The sequence below is a fragment of the Schistocerca americana genome, chromosome 2, assembly GCF_021461395.2.
Source record: "Schistocerca americana isolate TAMUIC-IGC-003095 chromosome 2, iqSchAmer2.1, whole genome shotgun sequence".
Taxonomy (NCBI): Eukaryota; Metazoa; Arthropoda; class Insecta; order Orthoptera; family Acrididae; genus Schistocerca; species Schistocerca americana.
Window position 1 is genome coordinate 768,881,527 of NC_060120.1, and position 25,273 is coordinate 768,906,799.

A 25,273-nucleotide genomic window follows, 5' to 3' on the forward strand; every position below is an offset into this window, starting at 1 on the left:
GAGCAAAAGGAGATCTGATACAATATTAAGAAGTATCCATGACTTTTGTCAACTCAGTGTAATCTGCAGTTCTTAACCAATAAATTAGGTCAAAGTCCACATCTGCCCATGCGAATGCCCTGCAGATTAGGATCTGGTTTGGAAATATCTGTATTACCATTAAGCTGCCTATCTGAAACTTTCCAATGTCTCCGAGTACCTTCCATACACATAACCTCCCTTCATGATTCTTTAGCCAGGTACTGACAATGATTAAATTATGCATTACAAAAAGTTCTGTTCTTTCCTCTGCTTTCTCCCAGTCCGCTATCTCATATTTTCCTTCTCTTCTGATTCCTAATATCAAATTCCAATTCCTTATTACAGATAAATTTTCATCTCTCTTAACTACCTGAATAATTCTTTCAATCTCTTCATAATCTATGAAAACCACTAAGCAAATAATAAACTTTAATTACAATGGTGAGTGCTGGTTTTGTATCTATCTTCGCAACCATTAAGCATTTACTGTACTGTTGGTACGAGCTTCCTGCATTCATTAATTTTCTCATGCATTGTTAGTCCAACTGCTACATTATCCCTATTTGATTTTGAGTTGATAATCATGTACTCATCTGACCCGAATTTCTGGTCTTCCTGCCTCCACATTTCAGTAACTCCCACTATATCTAACATCAACCTATCCACCATTGCACTTTAGATCATCTGTAGCTATATACAAAATGTGGCCAACACATCTTAATAGTTTTTAAATTTAGAAGAAGAGCCATACCTCATTTTAATATTTTGTAAATGTATTTTATGTAATGGCTGTACATAATATAGTGCCAAGCTTAACCCTTAACTCAAGAAGTGTGGTCTCTCAGATCACGCCAGAGTTTTCTAAGTCGCTCTCATAGGTCAGCTACGGAGGAATGATTTAATACACCAGGTACCCTCTTTTAATCACAAACCCTACAAATTATTATTGTCAGTTGCATTATTGCCTCAATTGATTGTTGTTGACATGTGATGGGGTCTCTTAGACCGCGCCTTGTGAACTATGCACCTGTTTTTGTTAGTTTAGTACAAAATGTGTTTTGCAAGAATGTGACAATTTTATGCACTCTAAATTTTATGAAACTTTTAGTCAGTGGATGGCGAATGATGTCAATGATATAGAACAAAAAGTAGGAGGAGGAGACAATGATTTTTCAATAGCCTGTGATCAAAATTCTGCTAGTGAACAAGAGAACCATTCAGAGAAACTTCAGGACAATGGTGATGAGGACCTTTGTGTTTCTCCAATAAAATAGTTAAACTAAACTCCAATAAAATAGTTAAACTCTTTTAAAATAGTTAAACTCTTTGCCTTTGAATATGTCTGCTTGTGTCTGTATATGTGTGGATGGATATGTGTGTGTGTGTGTGTGCGCAAGTGTATACTCGTCCTTTTTTCCCCCTAAGGTAAGTCTTTCCGCTCCCGGGATTGGAATGACTCCTTACCCTCTCTCTTAAAACCCACATCCTTTCGTCCTTCCCTCTTTCCTGACGAAGCAGCCGTTGGTTGCAAAAACAGAATTTTGTGTGTTTGTTTGTGTGTCTATCGACCTGCCAGCGCTTTCTTTTGGTAAGTCACATCACCTTTGTTTTTAGATATATAAAATAGTTAATGTGTTAGTTAAAATTAAATGTGTTAGTTAAAATTAAATGTGTTCTGAGTGGTGGTAAAGAAAACTGTAGACCTCAGTACTGAATGTCAATTTTCCAGCCTTTCTTTTTCTGAGTTCAGTTTTTACATGCAAGTTTAAACACTGGATATTAGTTTTATGTGAAAATTTGCTTTCTATACATACCATAATTTTTCAGAACGTAAAATTTAGTTCTCTAACAGTTCGTTTACGTGCACTACTGAAAATGCTTCACAGAAGTATGTGATTTCTGTGTGATTCAAAAATAAAATACTGCTGGCTTTATTTAGTGCAATATAATCAACAAGGAGTATAGAAACATCACTTAATTTGCAACCATAAGTGTTATATAACATAAATTAAATTTTCAAATGATTTACAGCTTAAATCACAGTTTAAAGATAGGGGTTGCAGAGCTCAAACCTTGTAGTATACGTTACAGAAAAGTCACCTAATGAGTTAAGGGTTAAATCTAAATTGCAATGGTGTAAAGTACACAGTGGCCACATTGTTCATTGTTCATTGTGACTTAAATTTGGCAGACTACTTAATTGTAAAACATCATAATAACAATGCCCATATAAAAAATTCACTACCAAGCAACTACTAGAAATGATGTGGTGTGTTTTATTTTACTTCATAGTTTTGAAATCACTAATAAACTGATTGTGAAGAAAAAATGTGAATTCAATTTTTTATACAAAACAGAAAAACTTTACTTGCAATGGTGCAATTAGGTGTCCTGCTATAGAAAGTTCACTCTCCTTTGGTGAGTTCTTCAGAATCAAGCCTGCCCTAGTTGACAGTTAGTGTTTCTTGGCAAAAAAAAGTTGTAAGAAAAACTAGCCACACTTTGACAGGGTCCAAAATTCAAATTTCAGATCTGATTATCCACCAAACAAGCAAAAGTCATTGAATGAAAACAGTGATTTATTATCACTTATATGTACAAATTTTAGGACACCAAGCCCATACTAATTACAGAAGGGAATTAACATGTCCTTGTGTTAAGCTGCATTAGCAATGTGTTTAGTTTTCTCCTTTTGTACACAGTTTATCATGTCACCTAAAGGTATCATTCACGTTTATGTAAGACTAAAAGATTTTTTAAATCTTGGTTTGAAATTTAACAGAGACACACTATCGCCGACCCACTGGTTTACTTTAAAAAAACTGTAGTACTTAGTATCATACAAAACCATACTGATTATGCTAAATAGGGAAAGGGTTCACATTACAACAGGATAATTAGCCAAAACATCACTTAGCATTCTGTAAGAAGTACATCGAATTAAAGGAGAAACAGAAGGCACTGAAAAATGTGGTGTGGCCATCCCAAAAGACCTGACTGTAACTCTGCTGAAATGGTCTGTGATGATGTGGACACACCTACCCAGAAAGTTCACATAACAAATAAGGAACATCTCTTGAAAGCTACAAATACCTATTGACTGCATGCCTCAAATTGGTGAGGCAGTCATTAAATCCGTGGAAGGACACTGATGAAAACAAAATAAAACTTTTTTGGTTGTATTACATATGTGTACATGTACATAATTCTATTTTTGAAGAAATAAAGTTTTGTTTTGTTCATATTTGAAATTTCAGATAGCAGTCATGGCTTATTGAAAATAATAAAAGTTAAAACATGATACAGTAGCTGACACCACGCTCGTACTCATCGAGGAATGTAACAGATTCTTTTCCATGTATTTTCTTTGGCAGGGATCTGGGGAAAGCTGAGTGATGGGTGTTTATACAGGGTGAATATTAATAAAACCAACAAACTGCATGGATGTATTCCCGATCGACAATGGAGGAAAAAAGCTCCTATGAACAAATGTCCGGAAATGCATCGTTGCCACGGCAGATGGCACTGACAAATGGCAGTTCCTCTGACAACATGCCGTGTGTTTATTGTGTGCTGCAAGCTGTGTGATTGACGCAATATACTGTAAGCAGCAGAATGGTCCGGTATTCGTATTGGGAACAAGCCAAGATGGTGTTTGTGTACGGCCAAGCAGATGGGAATGGGCGAGAGACAGCATGGCTATAACAAAACAAGTAGCCTCACAGACAACTGCATCACACAACGTTTCAAGCCTGGATCCTTTAAGACAGATGAACATGCAGGTAGGTGGCAGGCTGTGCTTACACCAGATCTGGAGGATTGCGTTCTGCAGGATATTGAGACAAACCCTAGTACAAGCTCCAAATCAGGCGTACATACAGTCCGCTGCCTCCCTGTACATTTGTCTTGTCTGAAAGGATCCATGTTCACACAAGCACCCAAAAAAGGCTTGAAATGTTGTGAGATGTGGTCGGTGTCTGTGAAGGTACTTGTTTTGGTATAGCCGTGCTGTCTCTCGATCATTTCCATCTGCTTGGCCGTACACAAACACCATCTTGGCTTGTTCCAGACATGAATATCAGGCCATTCTTCTGCTTACAGTACACTGCATTTACCACACATACTTGAATACACCAGGAAGATAGGGCATTGAGTCAGAGGAACTTTCATTCGTCAGTGCCATCTGCCATTGTAACAATGCATTTCCAGACACCTGTTCACAGAACCTTTTTTCCTCCATTTCCAGTCAGAATCCGTCCCTGCTTTCTGTCGGTTATATTAATGTTCACCCTGTATAGGTGCAAATTACTGAATACCATGAAGAAATGTACAATAACTCATATCGGTGGTAGCATCGGGACTTCTTGAAGAAAACCTTAAGTAAGCAGTTCCTAACTTTAATGGACAATGTCTCACATCATTTGACACTTTTGATAAGGTCCCTTGAGCTGCCACTTTTCAGCTGTCTATTGGCTACAATGAAATAAACATAGATAGGTGAATTATGTGATCCTGTAGCAGCTGTATGTTTAACAGGGACTTAACTGAAATGTTACCATTAAGGTTCTGCCAACCAAACCATTGCCATTTTAACAGCATAAAGTTTATATGAGCTAAAATTAGAAGCTAAATGACCAAAGATCAACAAAGACATGCATTGGCACAAGCAGAACAATTGGCAAGGGATGGTGCAAACCAACACTCATCATATGAGAGGCATACTGTTGTGGAACACAAACGGAAATTATGGGAGAACAAATGCATAATTGAAAACAACATTAAGAACGTCCTTATTCTGTGATGTTCTGATAATATTTTTAATGAGAGCACAGACAACAGTGAAAACAGTTCACAATTCAATGAAACTGACACGCATTTTTTGATGGTACAATCCACACCAAACAAAACCTATGTATGGCAATCCCTGTTTTCATCATTGATGGAAAATATCTCTCAAATGTGTATGACAAAATTTTAGACATACGTAGTGAGGAGCATTTGAAATGGGAAATGCATCTTTGAAATTTCAATAAAAAAACTGGATACACTTATGTATGCTGCTAGAATTCTGAGTCAAAACACAAGTTGCTCACCAATGGTGACAAAGTACAATGGCAGTATGCAGGCACTACTGATAAACTGCATTATTTTTTGAGGGAATTCCACAATTTAAAAAGAAAGATACTAATCTTTACAAAATAAATCCCCATAAAAGAAGAAAACACCTTCACACATGGTTGTTCCTTTTATACGTAAACATAGTATGTATAAATGTGTGAAAGTGAGGAGTGTATCATACTGGAGATACATTACATAACAGTGTGGCTTCTTATTTACAATGCATACAACATTAAATATATTTAAAGTAAAATTAAAATAATTCTTGCTTGACCACTGCTTCTACTATTTCTCTGAATTCCTGGAGCACCATATTATGTAAAACCTGATTTACCAAATATTGTAAAATATATCTTTGAGTATTATATCACTTTGTACTTGATAGTAGTTTCTCTTACAACTACTGTAATTATAAAGTAATTGTTATACTTCATGTGTCTCATACATACCAGCAATGTACTAAAAACTATTTACTGGGGCAAATAAATACTTAAAATACATTTGCTTTTTCAATCAAGGTGAAAACTTGTCAAAGAACAGTTGATATTTTTGTTGATACTGAGTGCAGCTGTCAGCTTCTCAGGCAAATGGCATCACAAGTTCAACAGGAATTTCACAGCATGCCTTTATGCAACCTGCTTGTCCTTGGATTCTACTACAACAAAATCAAAATTTTATGCCGTAACTAACAGTTGATTTTGAGATTGTTATATCCAGAAGTAAATATAAATGTTGAAAGAACACAATAGCTTGATAGTAGAGAACAGAAATTGTTTCACCTAACATCATATACCAAGTGAGGTGGAACAAAGAAAAGACAAGTGAATCATATTCGGTAGGAATGAGATACAAATCATCCTCAGGTAATCCTGACTTAGGTTTTAAATGATTTCCCTAAATCAGTGCTGGCCACAGTGTGGAAAACTTCACATAGGCCATATGTGAGCCATGGCTTGGCCTGTCTTGACTTTGCTTACTCCTTCCTGGAAGTACTGGTACAGCATGACATTTCATCTAGTACTGTGGTGTGGCATTTTTTGTTCAACACGGCTCTCTTCAGTTCAGCAGAATTGTAGTTTCAGCACTGTTTACCCTTCACTATTGGTTCATGTATGAAGGACATTCATAGGTCCAGAGCCTGATTGCACAAAAGGTGGCAGTCAAGTGATTTGTCATCCCAAGTCTTTAAAAATGAATAGGAATTACAAAAGAGACGGATGAAAATTCTCAATACATATTATGCAGCTGCAAAACAATGGGAACTGCGAATTTGCAATGAAAGGATATTACAATACTATGAAGAAAGAATTTAAAGATTTACTTGACAATGAAAGAGCAGAAAATTACTACAATCGACACGTGAGATTCTTTGTTCTGTACACCAAAAAGCATTTGGTGCTAAATTTGCAGGCATTCAGACACGATGAAAAATGGTGGTATCAGTAATACAACTGCATGCATTATTCCACTGTCAGTTGCAACATTTTCAGGAACTGAATGTATGGAGATTACATATTACTGCAAAGTTCATTGGTTAAGTCACGAGGCATGCCGGGAATGATTTTTCGATTGAAAACTCACTATTGTTGAATTCATGAAGTACAAAGGACTGCAGAAACAAACATTATAACATCCAGAATGCATTGCAGCCCTCGCGGTTTAAGTGGACTTGACAATGCACTCTCCACAGCACGACACTGCAAAGTGAGAAACAATTTCTTTCTGATTTGATGGTGACACATTTAAAAACAAAATTGCATTACAGAAGGAACACAATCCGATAAACACAGTCCAGCACCCTATGCTCACTGTTGTTAAACAAAATGTGAGGTTTGATGAACTGTGGCCTTAAATGAATTACAGAATAGTTTCCTAAATGTTTTGAGGACACTGTCAACTTTACATCTGTTTTCGAGACCATTTGTTGTGACAAATTCTCTCACATTAGAATTTTCCAGGACACGTACGTTGAGAGTTTTCATGTCTCCATAATGAGGTTGCAACAGTGCTACAATAATCTGATTGATCAACTGCAAAACTAAATAGGTTATGATTACGTGGCCTGTCTGAAAATTGTGAAATTGTCTGAGTCTGCGCGTATGCCAATAGTTTGCACCAGATAAAAATTATATTATATCTTCAGTAGAGCAAAAGTAATTAAATAATACAGAAAATCTCATTCATTTATGATCTACTTGCTGCAAAATGCGAACTATAAAACCAAGTAGTATGCAGGGCATCTCAACTGGCATTTAAATGCACCACTTTCACAGTTTCTCCCTCTTCCCACTCCACGGGTTTATACAGCAGTGTGACAGTGGGGGAAGTGTGCAACGAGGCTGGGGGATAGGGGGGGGCTAAGAGGACCATGCATTTGCTGAATCATGCTGAGTGTCAATGATAATGAAGAGCCTGAAGCACCAAAATACCCCTCCCAACCCCATCCTTACTCAAGTTCAATAACTTCTCAGTTTCACCCTCTGACACTTGTACTTGCTCGAGATTACAGTTTAGCTTGAACCCAGGGCCACATCAAATGCTACAGAAGTGATACGCATCATAAAATAAACAAAAGATTGAAAAAGACACGGTCTATTAGGGAGTAATATACAATAGTATACAACAGACATCCTAAAGAGATACTTTATTTTACGGACTATAAGGTGCACTTTTCTTTGAAAATTTTTCTCAAAAATTCAGTAGCATATTATATTAGAAATTAATATAAAAATGCCCAGTTTCTGATTTATAATTCCCACCACTCTAAAAAATGGCTATATATATTTGATTCCACGGGAAACCTATCTCTATCTGGTAACAATGGATTCAATTGAAAGCAGCACTGCACTGATGCAACCAACATGAGTTGCAGGGATTCATAAGCTTGCTAACACTTCTCTCTCCCGCCTCACCATCACAAATCCAAAACACTGTATAGCCCACAAGGCGTCATAGCAGTCTATCGTGCAAGTGGACTCTAATTTAAAGTGACTTGTGTTATCAGTAACAGTACAATATTTTTGTTAGTAGCTAGTTTCGTAATGGAAAAAAATAAAGGGTATTCATACAATGCAGGCTATAAATTAAAAGTAATGACATATGCAGAAGAACATGGAAACAGAGCAGCAGAATGGCATTTTGGCTCTCAGCCAAAATCTATTAAAGATTGACAGGAAAAAAATGTGCAAGTAGAGGACTGAATGCAAAATGGCCGAAACTAGAAAATGACATATTGAAATGGGTTCAAAGACTCTGTCAAAAAGGCACTGGAATTAATACAAAAATGATTCAAATACATGCTCATAAGCTAGAGTTACAGGCAAACCTACAGACTGTAAAGGTTGAGTGGGTTGGAGCCACTAGTTTATCAAGCTTCATGGGCTTAGCATGCGAACCCAAACCAAAATATCTCAGAAAATTCCATAAGAACATGAAGAGAAATATTATCTTTTCATTGTTTTACTATTCAATATCAAAAGAAAACCAGTGTGGAGCTAACTCAAATAAGTAATATGGACGTGCCGAGTAATAAAACTATTTCCGTGAAATGTGCTAAAACTGTAACTTTAAACAAGTGGACATGAAATAATGCACTACCCTGTTATCCTTTCATGCTGTGTTGACAGTATTAAACCTAATCCAATGATCATTTTCGAGTGTAAAACAATGCCACGCCTTCAGAAACACCGTCAGGTGCTGTTGCTCTCGTACATGACAAGGGTTGGACAGATGAGGCTGGTATGAAGTATGGATTAACAGAGTGTGGGAGAGAAGGAGAGGTGCTTTACTGAGGAAGACTTCTTTTCTTGTGCAAGACCAGGTCAGTAGTCAATTGAAAAAAAATCTGTGAAAGAGAAATTGAGACAAGGAAATACAGAGCTTGCTGTTATTTTGGCAGGACTTACTTCACAATTGCAACCTCTTGATGCTTCGATAAACAAACCATTTAAAGAAATGAATGATGGATGAAACCCAACACGAATTCATGCCGAAGGGAGTTTTAAAACGACTTACAATCAAACAAGTGTATCAACGGATAAAACAGTCATGGTCTAGAGTGTGGGAAAACATTATTGCTAATCTTTCTTTCCAGAAGTGTGGCATAAGTAACACTCTTGATGGCAGTGAAAATCTACTTATATATGAAGAAGACAATGATGATGATGAAGAGGAAGAAGAAGAAGAAGAAAGTTGGCATGATGCTTTTTAGAAATTTTAAAGGTCAGTTCGGTTTTATAAACTTAAGATTTTTTTTAGTCTGGCTTTGTAATCTAACAATAAAAATGTTATTTTTTTTTCAAAAGAATGCTAAAGAATTAAGGCGAGTCTTATTGTTTCCTTAAATAGGTTAATAAACATACCTCCAAAATAGTTATTACTACACATTGAAGAAAATAAATAACTTTCTTTTGAATACAGTAATACAGTGTGGTGCATTAGCTTGAAAAATCTCACATCAAACAACAGCAACACTGATAAAATCTCTCTTCTGCATGTAATGCATCAGCAATAAAGTCTAATTTCTCTAACAGAAAATAAGAGAATAATTCAAAATTGTGGTAATACAGACGCATTCATGCTGCAGTGTCCTTTTCCCTCGACTAGATTCTTTTTAGTATTTTATTTACAGTATGTTTGTATGTGTGTGTGTGGCGGGGGGGGGGGGGGAGGGGGAGGGGGTGCATGATAAATTTTTTCACACAAAACATATCTTTATAACAACAAAATAATCAATTACTGATAATATAATGTAAATGGATAGATAAAAATCTACCCACCAAGTGGTGGCAGAGGACCATACACACAAAAAGGTTTTCTTTCCTTCTCATCCCATCCGGTAAGTCTTACCGGACTCATCCCTGACCTGGGGTTCTAGGTGAGTTTTCTGAACTGTACCCCTTTCCCTAAACCTCTCCAGTCCTTTTCCTTCACCCCTCTTCTTTCCCCTTCAACTCTTCTGCCAGAAGAAGGAGTCACTGTCTCCGATAGCTTGTAAAAGTTAAATCCTTTTGTGTGTGAAACATATCTTTAAGTAGAAGAGAAGTCATTTCTTAAAAACACATGTATCTCATGAGATTAATTTATTTGTAAGAACATAATTATGTCTGTTAATCCACAAGTGGGTGCTCTAATTTTCATAACACAAGCAGGTGCACGGCGTACTCTGCACACACGTAAAGAATAGCTGTAGTCATACAAACATGCTTGAGCAAAACTACAGTTTAATCTTAGCTTAATTAAACAATGATAAAATGAACTGATATCATATGAGCTATATCACAGTCTAGTTAAACCATAATAAAATAAGCTTTTGTTGCATCACTCTGTTGCCGCATATAATTGTTCCCCCTAAGTAATAAGCTCGGAGCATTAAACAGTATAGTTTCATCAGATCCCTGCCAAACATTTATTTTATCACTAATTGTCTCGTAGATAACTGCGCCATTGTGAGATTATGCTGCTGAGTCATTTTCTTGCATGGATCGTAAATTTTTTCTCACCTAGCTCGCTGTTTATTTTATGTTACTGCTGCTCACTTGGACATATGACAACACAACGCATCTCTGTTTTGGCTGAAGCTATGACAAAGGCATACACGAGGACTGACAATTGTAAAACAACAATGGAACCATGTAAGACAATGTTACTTGTGGTTGGTGCACTGTGTACATAGACACGCCCACTTGACGTTAAGATTGTAAACACATATCATTACCTGTCAAGACCTTTCTGGGGAAAGCGATGCCTGTCATTAACGCTGGAAAGTTTCGCCGCAATCCATCATAAAGTTCAAGGAAATCTGTGTAACGTCGCTCGATGACAGCGGGGTTTGGATCAGGTTGTACACCGTCCTTACGAATCATTAATGTGTATGCCTACAGCAGATAACAAAAGTAGTAATATTAGATTGACAGTTGAGTAACAACTACAGGACAAACAATTACAATGGTGATCAGGATTGCAACTCACATTTTTTATGAAGTAAAAAGCTAAACTATAATTCTGAAACTCACCACATGTTTCTTTTCATTTTCTTTTTCTACTGTCCTCGCAGACACTATTTCAAACTTGAGAACAGGCTCTGCAAAAATGGCTGCATCATCCACTTCATTTTCCTCTGTTGAATTGTGACTGCTAATAACACCTCGTTTCACCTTGGACCACGACTCTAAAATAAATTATCAATACATAACTTTTACTGCCATTACACAAATCTGACCCAGTCAGTATATATGCTTTTCTTTTCTTTACAAAAAATAATAATAAAAAATCAAAAATAATTTTTAAATGGGGGAGGGTGTACAAAGATTTTATGGCACTCCTTAACATCTGCCTGTTGCACAGTCCCAAGAACATATTCAGAGTTAAATATACTATGTATCTCCACACATGACATCTTCTCTCCAAATAGTAGAACAGGTTCAGAAAACATCATTCATGTGAAATGCAACTGATATATTTAACACAATGGTTTGCAAATTCCAGATGCAGAGAAACAGGCACATGCCACATTCCCACATTTCCAAAAGGCACTGGGCACCACATGGACAGAGACAAAGATGGGCATTTGAGCTGTTTTGGAGATCAGTTTTACAGTGATACTGGTAATGAGATGAATTAATACTGTCACTATACAGCATTGTGTCAATAGCAGCATCAGAATAGAGTGATTGGTGCATATTGTTTGGGCATGCCACACTGTCTGCTACCACCATGAAGCAGTCCTTATCAGTTGCTCCCAGAGTACTGGTTCTTCATAATTTATTGTCCCAGTGAAGACAATAATTGAATCGAATACCGCACTGCCTCTCTATTGAAAAGCACCTAAAACTCCATTTAAAAAAAGATACTAATGAAAAGGAACAAGTCAAAGTTTCCTGTCAATTCTGTGTTGCATGAAACTTGTGATGAAAAGAATTAGTTTGAGGTGACTGCATCTACATCAGTCTTTAGGCCAGGGTTGCTTTCCTCTGGGTCTCGTAAAGAGGGAACTGCTGTACTGTGTTATCCACGGTGTGCTTTATTTTGTTGTGACACCTCTACTGGCTATTGGATTACATTGCAATTTCAAAAGAATGTTGATACGATTGTGGAAAGAAATGGAAACTTAATAAAGTTAGTTTTCTGTAGTGCAAGGAGTGGCACTCTGCTGTTGCCCATTGACATATTTTATATGAGTGTGCTGAATGAGATGTAGTTTACTGTGACAGTTGGTAGCCTCATGAGGGATATCTGTTGTGCTCATCTCATTAGTAACACTTATATCTGATGCTGTTAGCATACCCTGTTGGGCTGTGATGGCTGGCACCAAGGATGGTCCAAGCCTATAGTTATCTGCTCTATTCAGATTATTTGGGAGAGATATTTGATGGAGGTAGTAGATTAGATTTCCCATGTAACTTCAGAGGTGACAGCTTTGTGTCAAAGATGCTGAGTGGACCACAGCAACTGTTAATGGCAGTCAAAAGCAATTAAATTTCACAACCCCCAGCATTGCTGGCCACTATAAACAGTGAAACATTAGCCAAAATCTGACTTAGCAAAATATTAGAGAATATAAACCACACAACAGCTAAAACAAGGCCTAACTCCACTTTGTCTGACGTTCAAAGCCAGACCGCATTCACAGGATGTAGCTGCCTATTCATCTCCACTTTATTATGAGTGTCACTCTCATTGAGAATAAAGGTTTTTGACACAACTGCTGGTGTTCCTGTTGAGCGGCTGCACTGCAGCTTCCTTTTCAAGCTTTTGGACCCTGTTCTCCACCACTGCTGTCTGAACTCGCAACAAGTGGGCACGGAGCAACTGTATCGTCTTGACTGACAGAAGAACAGTATCTCACCACCTCTGGTAGCAATATTTACAAACCTCACATCTACATTTGGTGGCATAAATGGAATAACACAAGTGGAGGTAGAACTTATATCCTTCTGACACCTTCTACAGGTGAATTCAAAAGTAATAGTGCCAATGGTCAGCTTAGACTCCTCATCACCTGATGGCAGCAACAAAACCAACAACGGTCATGCATTGGGGAGCAACCAAGCCGTGGAATGCACTACACCATTGTGATTAAATGGCAGCCTGAGGATATCATTACTACTCACAGGTTCCTTAAGTTTCTTTTGTCCTCTTTCCCTTCCTTGCAGACATTCCACAGGCAAATAGGCTAGAAATAATAGCGCAAATTTATTTCGAGGGCAAGAGCCAAGGCGTGAGCTTGTGAAACCTGTAACATGTGCTCAGCATAGCCTACCAGGTCATGCAGTTTCTTGTACACAGTCACACAAAGTAATGTGTTTTACTTCTCGATGGAAGGGGCATTATGAAGAGACAGTGCAAAAAGAGTGTGCTTGGCCAAACCAAGCTTCTGGGCAAATACAGACAAGCATAAGCTACATTTGACAATGGTGGAATTGACCTTCATTCCACTGAAGCTGAAATTGCTATGGACAACATGTGACTTCTAAGTTCAAGAGTCCTCCATCGATCTCCTTCAGTATATTTTTCTTTTCATAATCCATATTAAGCTTTGAGTCACATGTGCAGTTAATACCTTCTATAGTGACATACATTTTGACATGTGTTAAACCATAGTTTGGTGGAAAGTTAACTGCCTCTAATGGCACAGAGCAAGATAAGGTCAAATGTCACTCCTCAAACTTCAAAGGATAATACTGAAGCTCCAGCTTCAAGGAAATGAATCACTTAATCTGATCCAATTTAAAGTTTGGTCAAAAGTACGCCGTTGAATACCAAACCCACTGGTTACTGGAATTTTCACTGATATAGTGTCCATCTTATTCCATTGCATGAGCACAGAAAACAAGAACCTGAGTACAAGATGTATGATATGCACAAGAAGTATACCTCAGACTTTCTCCATTGTTCAAAGGAATCTGTTCATATAACTAAGTAGTGCACCTATGTAGTTTCATGCCACAATTTGTTAGGCAGTATATCCTTCCCATCATTTGGGCAGCTGAAGGCTCTATCAGTTGATAGTTCACATGAAGAAGTACTGAAGTTAGTATGAGTCTTTTGTTTTTGAAAGCGTGGCGATGATCTACTTGAAATGGCCAAAAGCTGTGATGAAGAACTGAGAACTGAAGTTTTTCCTCCATTCTTTACAATGAACTGAGAGCAAAGCAAAAATGTAAAAGTAAAGGATGTCCACGAACCCATTGCACTTTTAGTTTCATGTATTGTATTAAATAAAACACACACACACACACACACACACACACACACACACACACACACACACACTAGACAGTTTGTTTGCTATCTAATGAACTCATAAAAGAATGCTTATTATATCACTTGAAGCCAATTCCACATCTAAAAATTGGTTCAGAAGGGCACATGCTTGATTCTGAATTGGAATTTATGAATGTACTGAATTGTTCAGAAAAGCTATTTCTATTAAATCTCTCTAAAGAATTCCAACTGATGACATTACTGCTGAACGGTTGGTTATTGACTTAGTTGGGCCTCCTTTGGACTGTTTATTATGTGAGATTCTTAAACTAGAAGCACACAGAATGCAACTTCAAAAACGTTAAAAACATATGTTGTGACAGAGCACAGAGAAACTGTGTGACTGTGAAACTGTTGCATTCATTTGTTGCAGCTTATGTGACAAACTACATTTTCCCCAAGGTTGAAAATACTGCTACAGTTGTAATGTTCTTTTATATAGAACACAACTGGTTTCGGGCTCTTATACGCCCATCTTCAGGTGTCGTACCGAAAATAGCAACAGATGGGAGATATTTTTTTTTACAAACAGCAATACACATAAAAAACGAAACAAAAAATTCCATAAAAAATTTAAAATCCACCGGTTGGGCTAGGTGCTGTAAAACCTAAGTCAATGCCAAAGTGACACCAGACAGTACTATGGACGACTGCCTGGGTAAAGAAATATGCAAAGAATACCAGAACACTTGTACTTGGTGCTGTGACCCCGAGCGGCGCGGTGTACAAGACTCTGTGTGCTACCAGTGAGTGCAAGAGCATGAAGTGGCGCACATGAAGGAGGAAGCAAACTGGTAAACCAGAGTGGCAAAAGTACCGCCATCTGTTGTAGGAAGAACGCGGGGCCGCTAGCCAGGCCATTAACAATCTGAATTAGTGATTTACATTTAAAATGAAACATGAAAAAAAGAAAAAAACATTATTTAGGAAGTCACATGAAAAAAGTTAAAGCCTTGATTGGTTGTCAACTTTTAGTTAGCAGTTTTTAAACTGACCCCACTTTTAATGTGTCCTTGCTCCTCGGAGTATGGGATCTCATCAACATTGGTGTTATTACTACTAGCTATTAATTGGCATAATAGTTTTTGACAATGTGGGCTGTAAGGTTTTGCTACTTTCCATCTCATTTTGGAGCTTACAAACAGAAGTGACACTTGTGTATGTTCTTTTAACTAATGGCTGTGGAGTATTGTTCCATATATATAGAACCTTACAACTGTAGCGGTATTTTCAACCTCTCGTATAATGTTCCTCCAACAGGACTGTTTATATTATATTTTCATATATATACACCCCCACTAAACTAAAAACTTGCATGCCACTCATGTAAAGGGAGAAGTTTCATTGTGTTTTATGGTTTATACATAAATTTTATGTTGCCAGCTTCCACTCAGTATTCCTACAGTTTTTTACTACTCTGTTCAACATGTTCCTTCACCACGCATAATGCACTTTTAATGTAGTATTGTCTGGCATCACTTTGGCATTGACTTAGGTTTTACAGCACCTATCCCACCAGTGGATTTTACATTTTCTACCTGGAATTTTTTTTTTTTTTTTTTAATGTGTATTGCTGCTTGTAAAAATAAATAAATTCACCCGTCTCTTGCTATTTTCAGTGCAACATCTGAAGATGGGTGTATAAGAGCCCAAAACCAGTCATGTTCTAAATAAAAGAACCTTACAACTGTAGCGGTATTGTCAACCTCTCGTATAATGTTCCTCCAACAGGATTGTTTTTATTATATTATCATCATTTCTTTGGGAGTGATCACACTGACATAGCAACATCTAAATCTGGAAGGGAGGCATACCTCACTCACTCACCAGGCATACAAGTTAGGTGCGTAGATAAGAGATTCCTATCATATGACACACACACTCTCACCAATATCGTGTATGACACACCAGACGTGTTTTCCAGTGGAGGATTCAGTTGACTTGTTGCCTCGTCATCAAAGGTTTGCAGTTCCCATTTGAAATACACTTCCTTTCAACTGCTGACAGAGTAGTTGTCCAGAATCAACAACTTTCATTATAGGTCCCTTCCTTACACCTCACCATTGTAAATGGCCATTACACCTTGACACAAACACAAATTTGAATACGGCGAACAGTGAAAAAAAGTAAAACAAAATTTTAAAAAATGCACGAGGGAGCTTTCAACACGGCTCTCCCACATTGCAGCCTAACACCGTGACCACTTGATAGCGACAGTGCCACCTGTCTCCTTTGCTTAATGTTGCACTTGTTAAGCTTGGTCCATTCACTGTTTCTATTTTGCTTTTTTTTTTTTCACAGTTTAGTAGACTTTCTTCTTGTTTCCATGCTTGATCTGTGTTCAGTTTTTGACAGGCTGTCCACTGAACCCTCTTACCACTAAATCTGAGGGGGTGGGGGGTTGCTATGGGGAGTTTCCCTTGGTATAATTGTTACAAATCAATAGTTTGCTCTCTATACATTAGCAGCAGCAAATGCATGTCATACCAGCTGATCTCAAAGGGCTGACCCAAAAGTGTTGATTTCTATGTGCAAATCAGAGTTGTAAACAATCCTAAGCCAAATCATTAGTGTGTGATGTAATAATTAAGAACACACCTGATAAGGAAGTTTGTACGCAAGCATTTAAATTAACAAACCTTGTTCTCGAGGAACAGCAAAAAAACTTGGAAATGTCATGTGCAGCAGTCAAATTTTGATGGAAGTGGTATATTTTTGGTAAAATAATGTTCCTGTTTAATGTTCCTGTTCTCGCCACAGAAAGCGTGATTAGAACTCATCATGATCATTATCCAACTCAATGATTCAAACTCTGATGTTCATTTAGAGACCTGGCACAGACAACAAATCAGCAGCGGCACATATTTGACACACAGTCTTAAGGTAGTCCCTATACTACCCAATCTCACTATAACAGCAGGAAGTGGTACCCAGAGTGTTTTTCTAAACATATGCACAATCAGTGCCCACATAAGGATATGTGCTGAGACACTGCTGTAAACAACGACATGTGACGAAAGTCTGCAAAGGCTGCATTGCTCTGCTCGACATAAATAGGCTACAGCCGCCGCTGAACCCTTTCACAACATGCTCACAAAAGTTCTATTTCCCACAAATAATCAACAACCTGCTAACAAAATTCCTACTTGATACCAGTTCACCAATTTCTATAATAAATGAGGAAACCCATTCTCAGATTAGTTCTCTGCCTCTTCTACATCTACATCTAGAATCTGCAAACCACTGTGAGGTGCATGGAAGAGAGTACATATCCCACTGTAACATTCATTAGCGTTTTTTCCCATTCCATTCACATGCGGAGCGCAGGAAGAAAGACTGTTTGAATGCCTCTGTGAATGCAGTAATTATTCTAATCTTATCCACACAATCCCTATGTGAGTGATATGTTGGAACCACATTTGTTGCCTAGTTTCTAAATCAACATCTTCCATTAGCTCCAACATATCATCACAGAGAAGTTGTAAATAAGATTCCCCAGTAAAATTTCGGTCATAAAAATACGGTCCTATCAAGTAACCATTTAAAATTCCACACCAGACCATTAACGACCATTTATGTTGATTGTCAACGGGTCTGTGCCAGTGCGGATTGACAGGCGACCAATAATGACAATCATGACGATTTAATTCACCATCGTTTTTGAATGTGGTTTCATTGGTGAACATAATGAACCTAAAAAATTCATTGTCACCTCTTGATATTTCCAAGGCCCATTGGCAGAAATGCATGCGTATTTGCATATCTTTTGGTGTTAATGCCTGTGTCAGTTTGCATGATATTTATGTGCCTTCAAAATCCTCAAAACAGTTGATTTTGGTATTCCAGTTTGTCTCTGAATCGCACAACTACTAATTTCGGGATCCAGTTGAACACAGGTGAGAACAGTAAGGGTAAGAGCATTATTTTCATTGCATTCGCGATGACGAGGTGGATGGTGCACATATCCATTTCGAGCTTGCTGAGTGCAATTTCGAATAATGGTCTTGCTTGGATGTCATCCGTTTGGGTAAAGATCCGCATACAATTGCACAGCAGCAGCGTAATTGTTATGGCAGTCACCTAAAATTAACATCATATCGACAATCTCTGTAGGAGGATAGAGAGCCATGTTTCGCTAAAGAATAATTTACTTTCGTCAATTGATGTTTACAGTTCACAATCTGAAAGTGAAGTGACGTCTGATCGCATTACACCAACCTTTATACTGAGCCACAGTTCGCAGTTTGGCCATGGTAGCGCCACAGTCGGGTGGGTAATGCAATTGTGAAGAGTTCCCTAATGAGATTTTAATACCATTCCACCTCCCTTCATCAAAAACTGTGGCAGGTAGGATACATTTTGTAACAAAAAGCTTAATTTGGTGTAATGAAAGAATTGCTGCACATTTTTTATCGATTTGGTGCATCTTTCTTGGATAATTCTAAATAAATTGGAGTTCTTCCCCAATTTTAATGTTTCTCGATTTCAGTGCCATCTGTCACCGGTTTAAAAAAATGTTTTTAAGGAAAATCAAAATCTGCAATAAAAAATGGAGGTTTCCATTTAAGATTTACAAGTTGCCCCCCCACCCCAACAAAGGGGGCAGGGGCTGGGGGTCACATGTAGTATCATTTGATGTCCCCCATTAAGCTTACAAACTTGTCTTACCCACTATTTTTACCCGATGTATAGTTTTCAAGATAATATCATCCGAAACTTCAGATGGACCACCCTGTATACTATGACTGCTGCTTCCTACATCCATTCATCATTCATTTCTGCCTAGCAAAAAAAAAAAAAATCTAACTATGCCTCTGAAGATTCCAAAGGCACTTGGCACTCCTCTGCCTCACAGTTAGTGACAAAATCATAAAGTCTGCTTCTTGTCAGCTCCATTTTGGAAAGGAAGACACGCAAAAACTACACACAATACTACAGACAGAGCAAAAACAAACAAAAGTGCTGCATACCAGCATTTAATGGTAGCAGCCTAGGAACAATGTCCCTTTGATCTGTACACACACAACCGTGAAACACTGGTTTTGTGTTGCCAACATGTTGATGACATGCTGTGAACATCTGCAGTCCAGTACTAGCTGCAAACAATATTGCAGACCATGTTTGAAACTCAGTGTAAACACGTCTTTAGTAAGCTGTGGTGACAATATGATTTGTAGATTGGATTTCTGTGTATTCAGGGAGGAAACTGGTACAATTTACAAAACATTTTAGTAGCATATGATTAGCAAAGTGCAAACCGTACCTCTTTTGATTTTTTAAAAACATCAATTGTAAAATAATAATTTCCATAATTTTTTAGTGACTTCCCGTAACTCTGTAATTAAGGTGATAAATTATGGGCAATCTGTAATAATTGGCAGCCATGGAAACGCAAGTCACTGAAGTGGTGTCCAATAGAAAGACTAGCACTAGGTCATTAAGTCATACACAATTATTACTATTAAACTATTTGATGATCCTTGTTTACTATGCACGGAATTTTCAGATCTATTTCCATCATGCTTAGGGTGTGCAAACTATATTGTAGCTCACACTCAGTTAAAATCTTCTGCAGTATCTTGCTAGTTTAGTGCTAGATCAGAACTAGTAGCATTGCGTGATGACCTCAAGATGGATGTAGATAATCTTGGCAACAAGACCTCTTCACACTCAAGACATCAAGTCAACGGGCAACACCACTGGCACTTTTGTGCATTCCAAATGCACAATCATAAATGCACTATTGATTATTTGCATCTATCCCATCCCAAGGGCAGAACGGCTCTTGTCAAAACTATGAGGTGGCCAGTATCTCTCCAAATTTGATTTATCCGAAGTATATTTGCAACTGCCGTTAGATGAACAGTCATTCCAATTCATGATTATTAACACACCATTTGGATTGGACAGACATAACAGGATGGTCTTCAGAACTGCTAGTGCATCAGCAATTTTCCAACATTTTTGGAGCAGCTGATTCAAAACATTTTGAATGCAGTAAACTATATGGACAATACAGTTGTCACACTACAAGAGAGCAACACCTGACAAACTTATTATGTCAAGTGTTCCAGACACAACAACAAAACAGATAAGAGCACAATCTGTCACATGGGGTACTAAGACCACACATTGAATCATAAAGGACTCCAAGCAACTCAGCAATATATATAACCCACAGACAAAAATTCAACTTACACAGCCTTTAGTCATTTCCTGGCAAAACCAATCTCAGAGTGACATTAGCACCTGACAACAGTACTTTTCCACCCAGCCTCTAATGGTGAAGTGGAGCGGATCGTCCACATATTTGAAGTGCTGCTGTGAAAAATGATGTCAGTCACACCCAAAGCTGAAGTCCTAACCCAGTTCATGGCCACCTACAAGGCGACACCAATCCAGGGTCACACTTTGGTGGAACTACTGCAGGGCCAATGACACCTGACACTCTGGAACCCCCTGCAGCTTAAAATACATCCATGCCAGCCCAACCATAACCCCTCAAGAAGTCTGGACTTGCCTTTGGGAGAGCTCCATGATGGCTACCACACATCATCAGAGACAACTGAACATGACAGGTGTTCACCAAAGAAGCCAATGGGCCATCATGATATGACATGTAAACCAGCTGCAACCATGCTTAGCAACTTCCACTACAAGCTCCGGTCCCAGCACCAGCTCAGTACAACTTCAGATGCCAGACCGAGACAGGCCAACAACCACAGGTTCAAGTCTAAACAGGTTCTTTGTGGAATATGGTGTCTTCCCATATCCAGCACCAATGACTCCCAGCGGTGACCCAAAGACCAGAGTACCAGCACCAGTGAGCTCCAGCATCATGACAATGCCCTTGCTGTAAGTAGAGGTCACAACACAACCACAAACACAAGCTGATGTGATGGTGGACATTGAACCCCTAGCTTGTCTGCCCAAACATGACGCACCTCTCCCCTACCGGTATGGAACCCCACTACCAACAAGGTGACTTTTAAAGCTATGGACCAGTTAAAGAGGGGCAGGATGATATATATACATCCTCAATAGCAAGGCCAATAATCTGCAATGTATGCTGCCAAAGACTTCACCAGCAACCGATAAGAGGCACCTACAAGCAGTTATACGGGCTAGGCCTCTGACAACATGCAGAAAATAAAACCAACCACCTTGCCAGTACAAGCTCACTTGATATCGTGCTGTGCTCTAGTATCTACCTTGCCGCCACAGTGTGTACATGACCAGCTGCTTATTGGATCTCACTTGGAATAAGAATTTATGATTTGATGGATTTCTCTGAAAAATCCACAAAATCACTTGTAGAAGTGAAAAAATAATAGCGGGTGAAGCCATTAGATAGACATGAAATTCAATAACTAAGTACTCATCCCTCCAGTAATAAATCCCACTGCTTTAGTGGTTACCTTTTTTTTTTTTTCATTATCTGCATCATTTCTATAATTCTTATTACAGTGTCACTATCTGTCACATAGCTACAATGGTCAAATCAACATTCAAGATTGACACTGAGTTTTCTTTCTTGTATTAATATCCATCTATGTCACTAACAAGCCCTGCTGCATAAATTCAATAATCAATTAAAAAAAAAAAAAAAAAAACACTACTAGTTATCTGATAATATAAGCATCTATTATCACATTTAAATGGTGCACTACCAGAGGCAAAAGAACTGTGACTGTTTACACATCAAGTTTTCATAATTGTTCACTATTTTATTGCAATAAGTAGCTTATTTATTGTTTTTATGCGCATCACTACATACATGACACAAATACCTGCAAAGCATACATCTTACGCTTACTTTTCACTAGTTCACATTTTAAATTTTGTCAGCACATTAAAATTAAATGTGAAATTATTAAACAGATTTATAGCAATGCAAGAAAAAGTAAACTTTTTCTAACAGCTGTAAATATCACAATTTGGATCCAATAACACAGAATGGGATTCCACATTCTTAATACAAAAGAATAAGGTAAAACACAATCATTTACTTCTAATAGTATTTAAAGTGGCACAATTAATTACTTATATGGGCACTGGCTTCACTATGTGCCCCTGGGGTCTCACTAAAGCTCAGTGTTCCTTGTTCCAGTCGTGTATCTGGTTCCTCACCAAGAACCAGGTTTTCAAGATCCTGGCCACCATTCAGAAGGTTATCTGTTTTATCTGTGTAAAATTAAAGCACAATTATTTCATAGTTACAATATTGTTAGTTGAATTAAGCATAAAATTAGGCTAAGTAAAACTGTCAATGTCTTATAGTTTCTTGAATAATATCTCTCACATCAAACAACACACAAAAGGAATAGTAACAAAGAAATACAAATACAACATCTTGCCTGTGAATGTGGTGCAGGAAAAATGAATACAAAAAAAGAAAGAAAGATTATGCTCTCTCTCTCTCTCTCTCTCTCTCTCTCTGAAATGACAGAAGTCATGGGACAGCGATATGCCCATATACAGATGGCAGTAGTATCACACACACAAGGTACAAAAGGTCAGAGTTTTGGCAGGGCTGTCATTTGCACTCAGGTGATTCATCTGGAAAGTTTTCTAATGTATTTGTGGCCACATGATATAAATTAACAGACTCTGAACATGGAATAGTAGTTAGACCCAGATGCATGGAACATTTCATTTCAAAAATTGTTAGGGAATTCAATATTGCAGAATCCACTGTGTCAAGTGTCTGCCAAGAATGCCAAATATCCGGCATTACTTCCCACAATGGACAATGCAGTGGACAATGGCCTTTACTTACCTACAGCAGCAGCAGCATTTGCGTAGAGTTGATAGTGTTAACACTGCATGAAATGACCACAGAAATCAATGTTGGGCATACGACGAACATATCCATTACGACAGTGTGGCAAAATGAAGCGTTAATGGGCTACGACAGCAGATGACGATCATGAGTGTCTCTGCTAACATCACAACATTGTTCGCAGTGCCTCTCCTGAACTCGTGCCCATATCAGTTGGACCCTCCACAACTGGAAAACACTGGCCTCATCAGATGAGTCCCAATTTCAGTTGCTAAAAGCTGATAATAGTGTTCAAGTGTGGTGCAGACACAAAGAAGCCACAGACCCAATATGTCAATAAGGCACTGCGCGAGCTGGTGGTGGCTCCATAATGATGTAGGCTGTGTTTACAGGGAATGGACTGGGTCTTCTGGTCGAACTGAACCAGTCACTGACCAGAAATGGTTACATTTGGCTACTTGGAAACCATTTGCAGCCATTCATGGACTTCGTATTCCAAAACAGCAATGTACCTTAACACCGTGTCGGGTCTGAAGCGCATCCTCGACAATCCAAGTGAATGATTTGGCCAACAAGAGAGCCCAACATGAATCCTTTTAAACATTTATGGGACATAATTGAGAGGTCAGTTGGTGCACAAAATCATTCACTGCCAATATTTTCATAATTATGGAGGGCTACAGGGGTAGCATAGCCCAATGTTGCTGCAAGGGACTTCTAACAACTTGTTGAGTTAATGTTGAGTTTCTGCACTATGCCAGGCAATAGAGGTATCCCATGACTTTTCTCATATCTCTCTCTCTCAAACCAATACATCATCATCACCATCTCTGAATGCATGATGCTTTTGTGGTGTGCCAATGAGAAGGTTTCCGTTTTCCCCCCAAGCTGAACCTACTTCTTCCCCTTTCAGTTTTCACTCACAAGAATAAAATTTACAACAGCATTGTTGGCCATTCTCTTTATAAATACACAATTTTTAATTATCCCATAAATAATACTAAAATATGTTTTACATTAACTCACTTATCAAACTAGAAAGGGCTTTTCACATGTACAGCATTTAAATGCATGCACTATTCTGTGTGTATGAGAACCTCAATGAAAAAAAAAGAAGAACAACCAAAGCAAGCTGCTGCCACCCAGGCTGACAGCATAGGCTTTCCAGTCATAACAACTACTTGTGTCCTTGTCAAGTTTGCCAGACAACCTTGCAATCAAGTAAACATATTTCAGCAGTCCACATCACTGCCATCTTGAAATGAAACTTGATGCTGTACCTCATTGAACTGAATCTACACCACAGATGCTCTATCATTCACCAAACAAAAAATGTACCACATTTATGAAAATTAACATCAGTTTTCATCAATAATCGTTTTGCAATGCCAACATCACTCTTGCTACATTCACTACACTTTGGTCACACACTTGTGACAATTCAAAACAACAGTAAAAAATGAAGCAAATATGCATTTCCAACATGTGGTAAGACTTGTCATGACACTGAACGGATTGGGTACAAATATATGACTCCAAGACTTTATTTCAAAGGTCAAATATATGATTTCAAGATTATTTCAATGTATGGAAATCAAATTTTCAACATTTCTTATCAGGTACAAACACACAAATGGGTGCTCTAGAAGGCTTTTTGTTAATTTCATTACTTTCAGTGTTATTTGTGCTTGTAAGTAATGGATGGCTTATTAACCCCCTAAACTTAATGGTTGAGACCTCTGCACATTTATAATTAATTATCCATTAAAATATTTCTTTGGATTGCTTAAACTTATATTATGGAATAGGTTCAAATGTTACAAACCACCATAAAAAAAATGGTTCAAATGGCTCTGAGCACTATGGGACTCAACTGCTGAGGTCATTAGTCCCCTAGAACTTAGAACTAGTTAAACCTAACTAACCTAAGGACATCACAAACATCCATGCCCAAGGCAGGATTCGAACCTGCGACCGTAGCGGTCTTGCAGTTACAGACTTCAGCGCCTTTAACCGCACGGCCACTTCGGCCGGCAAACCACCATAAAAACTGACTGTATAACTGATACTGTATACCCAAATGGTATG

At 38.1% G+C, this 25,273-nt stretch overlaps 1 protein-coding gene across 1 annotated transcript in view; it reads right to left on the bottom strand.

The window, feature by feature from the left end:
- Positions 1 to 25,273, bottom strand: part of LOC124595713 (sorting nexin-21) — a 53,617-nt gene that overhangs the window by 16,588 nt on the left and 11,756 nt on the right. The window contains exons 2-4 of the mRNA XM_047134579.1: positions 22,447 to 22,587; positions 11,154 to 11,308; positions 10,856 to 11,015 (exon numbers count right to left, since the gene is read on the bottom strand). Coding sequence (XP_046990535.1) covers positions 10,856 to 11,015; positions 11,154 to 11,308; positions 22,447 to 22,587 — 456 coding nt within the window. The remainder of the gene's footprint in view (positions 1 to 10,855; positions 11,016 to 11,153; positions 11,309 to 22,446; positions 22,588 to 25,273) is intronic.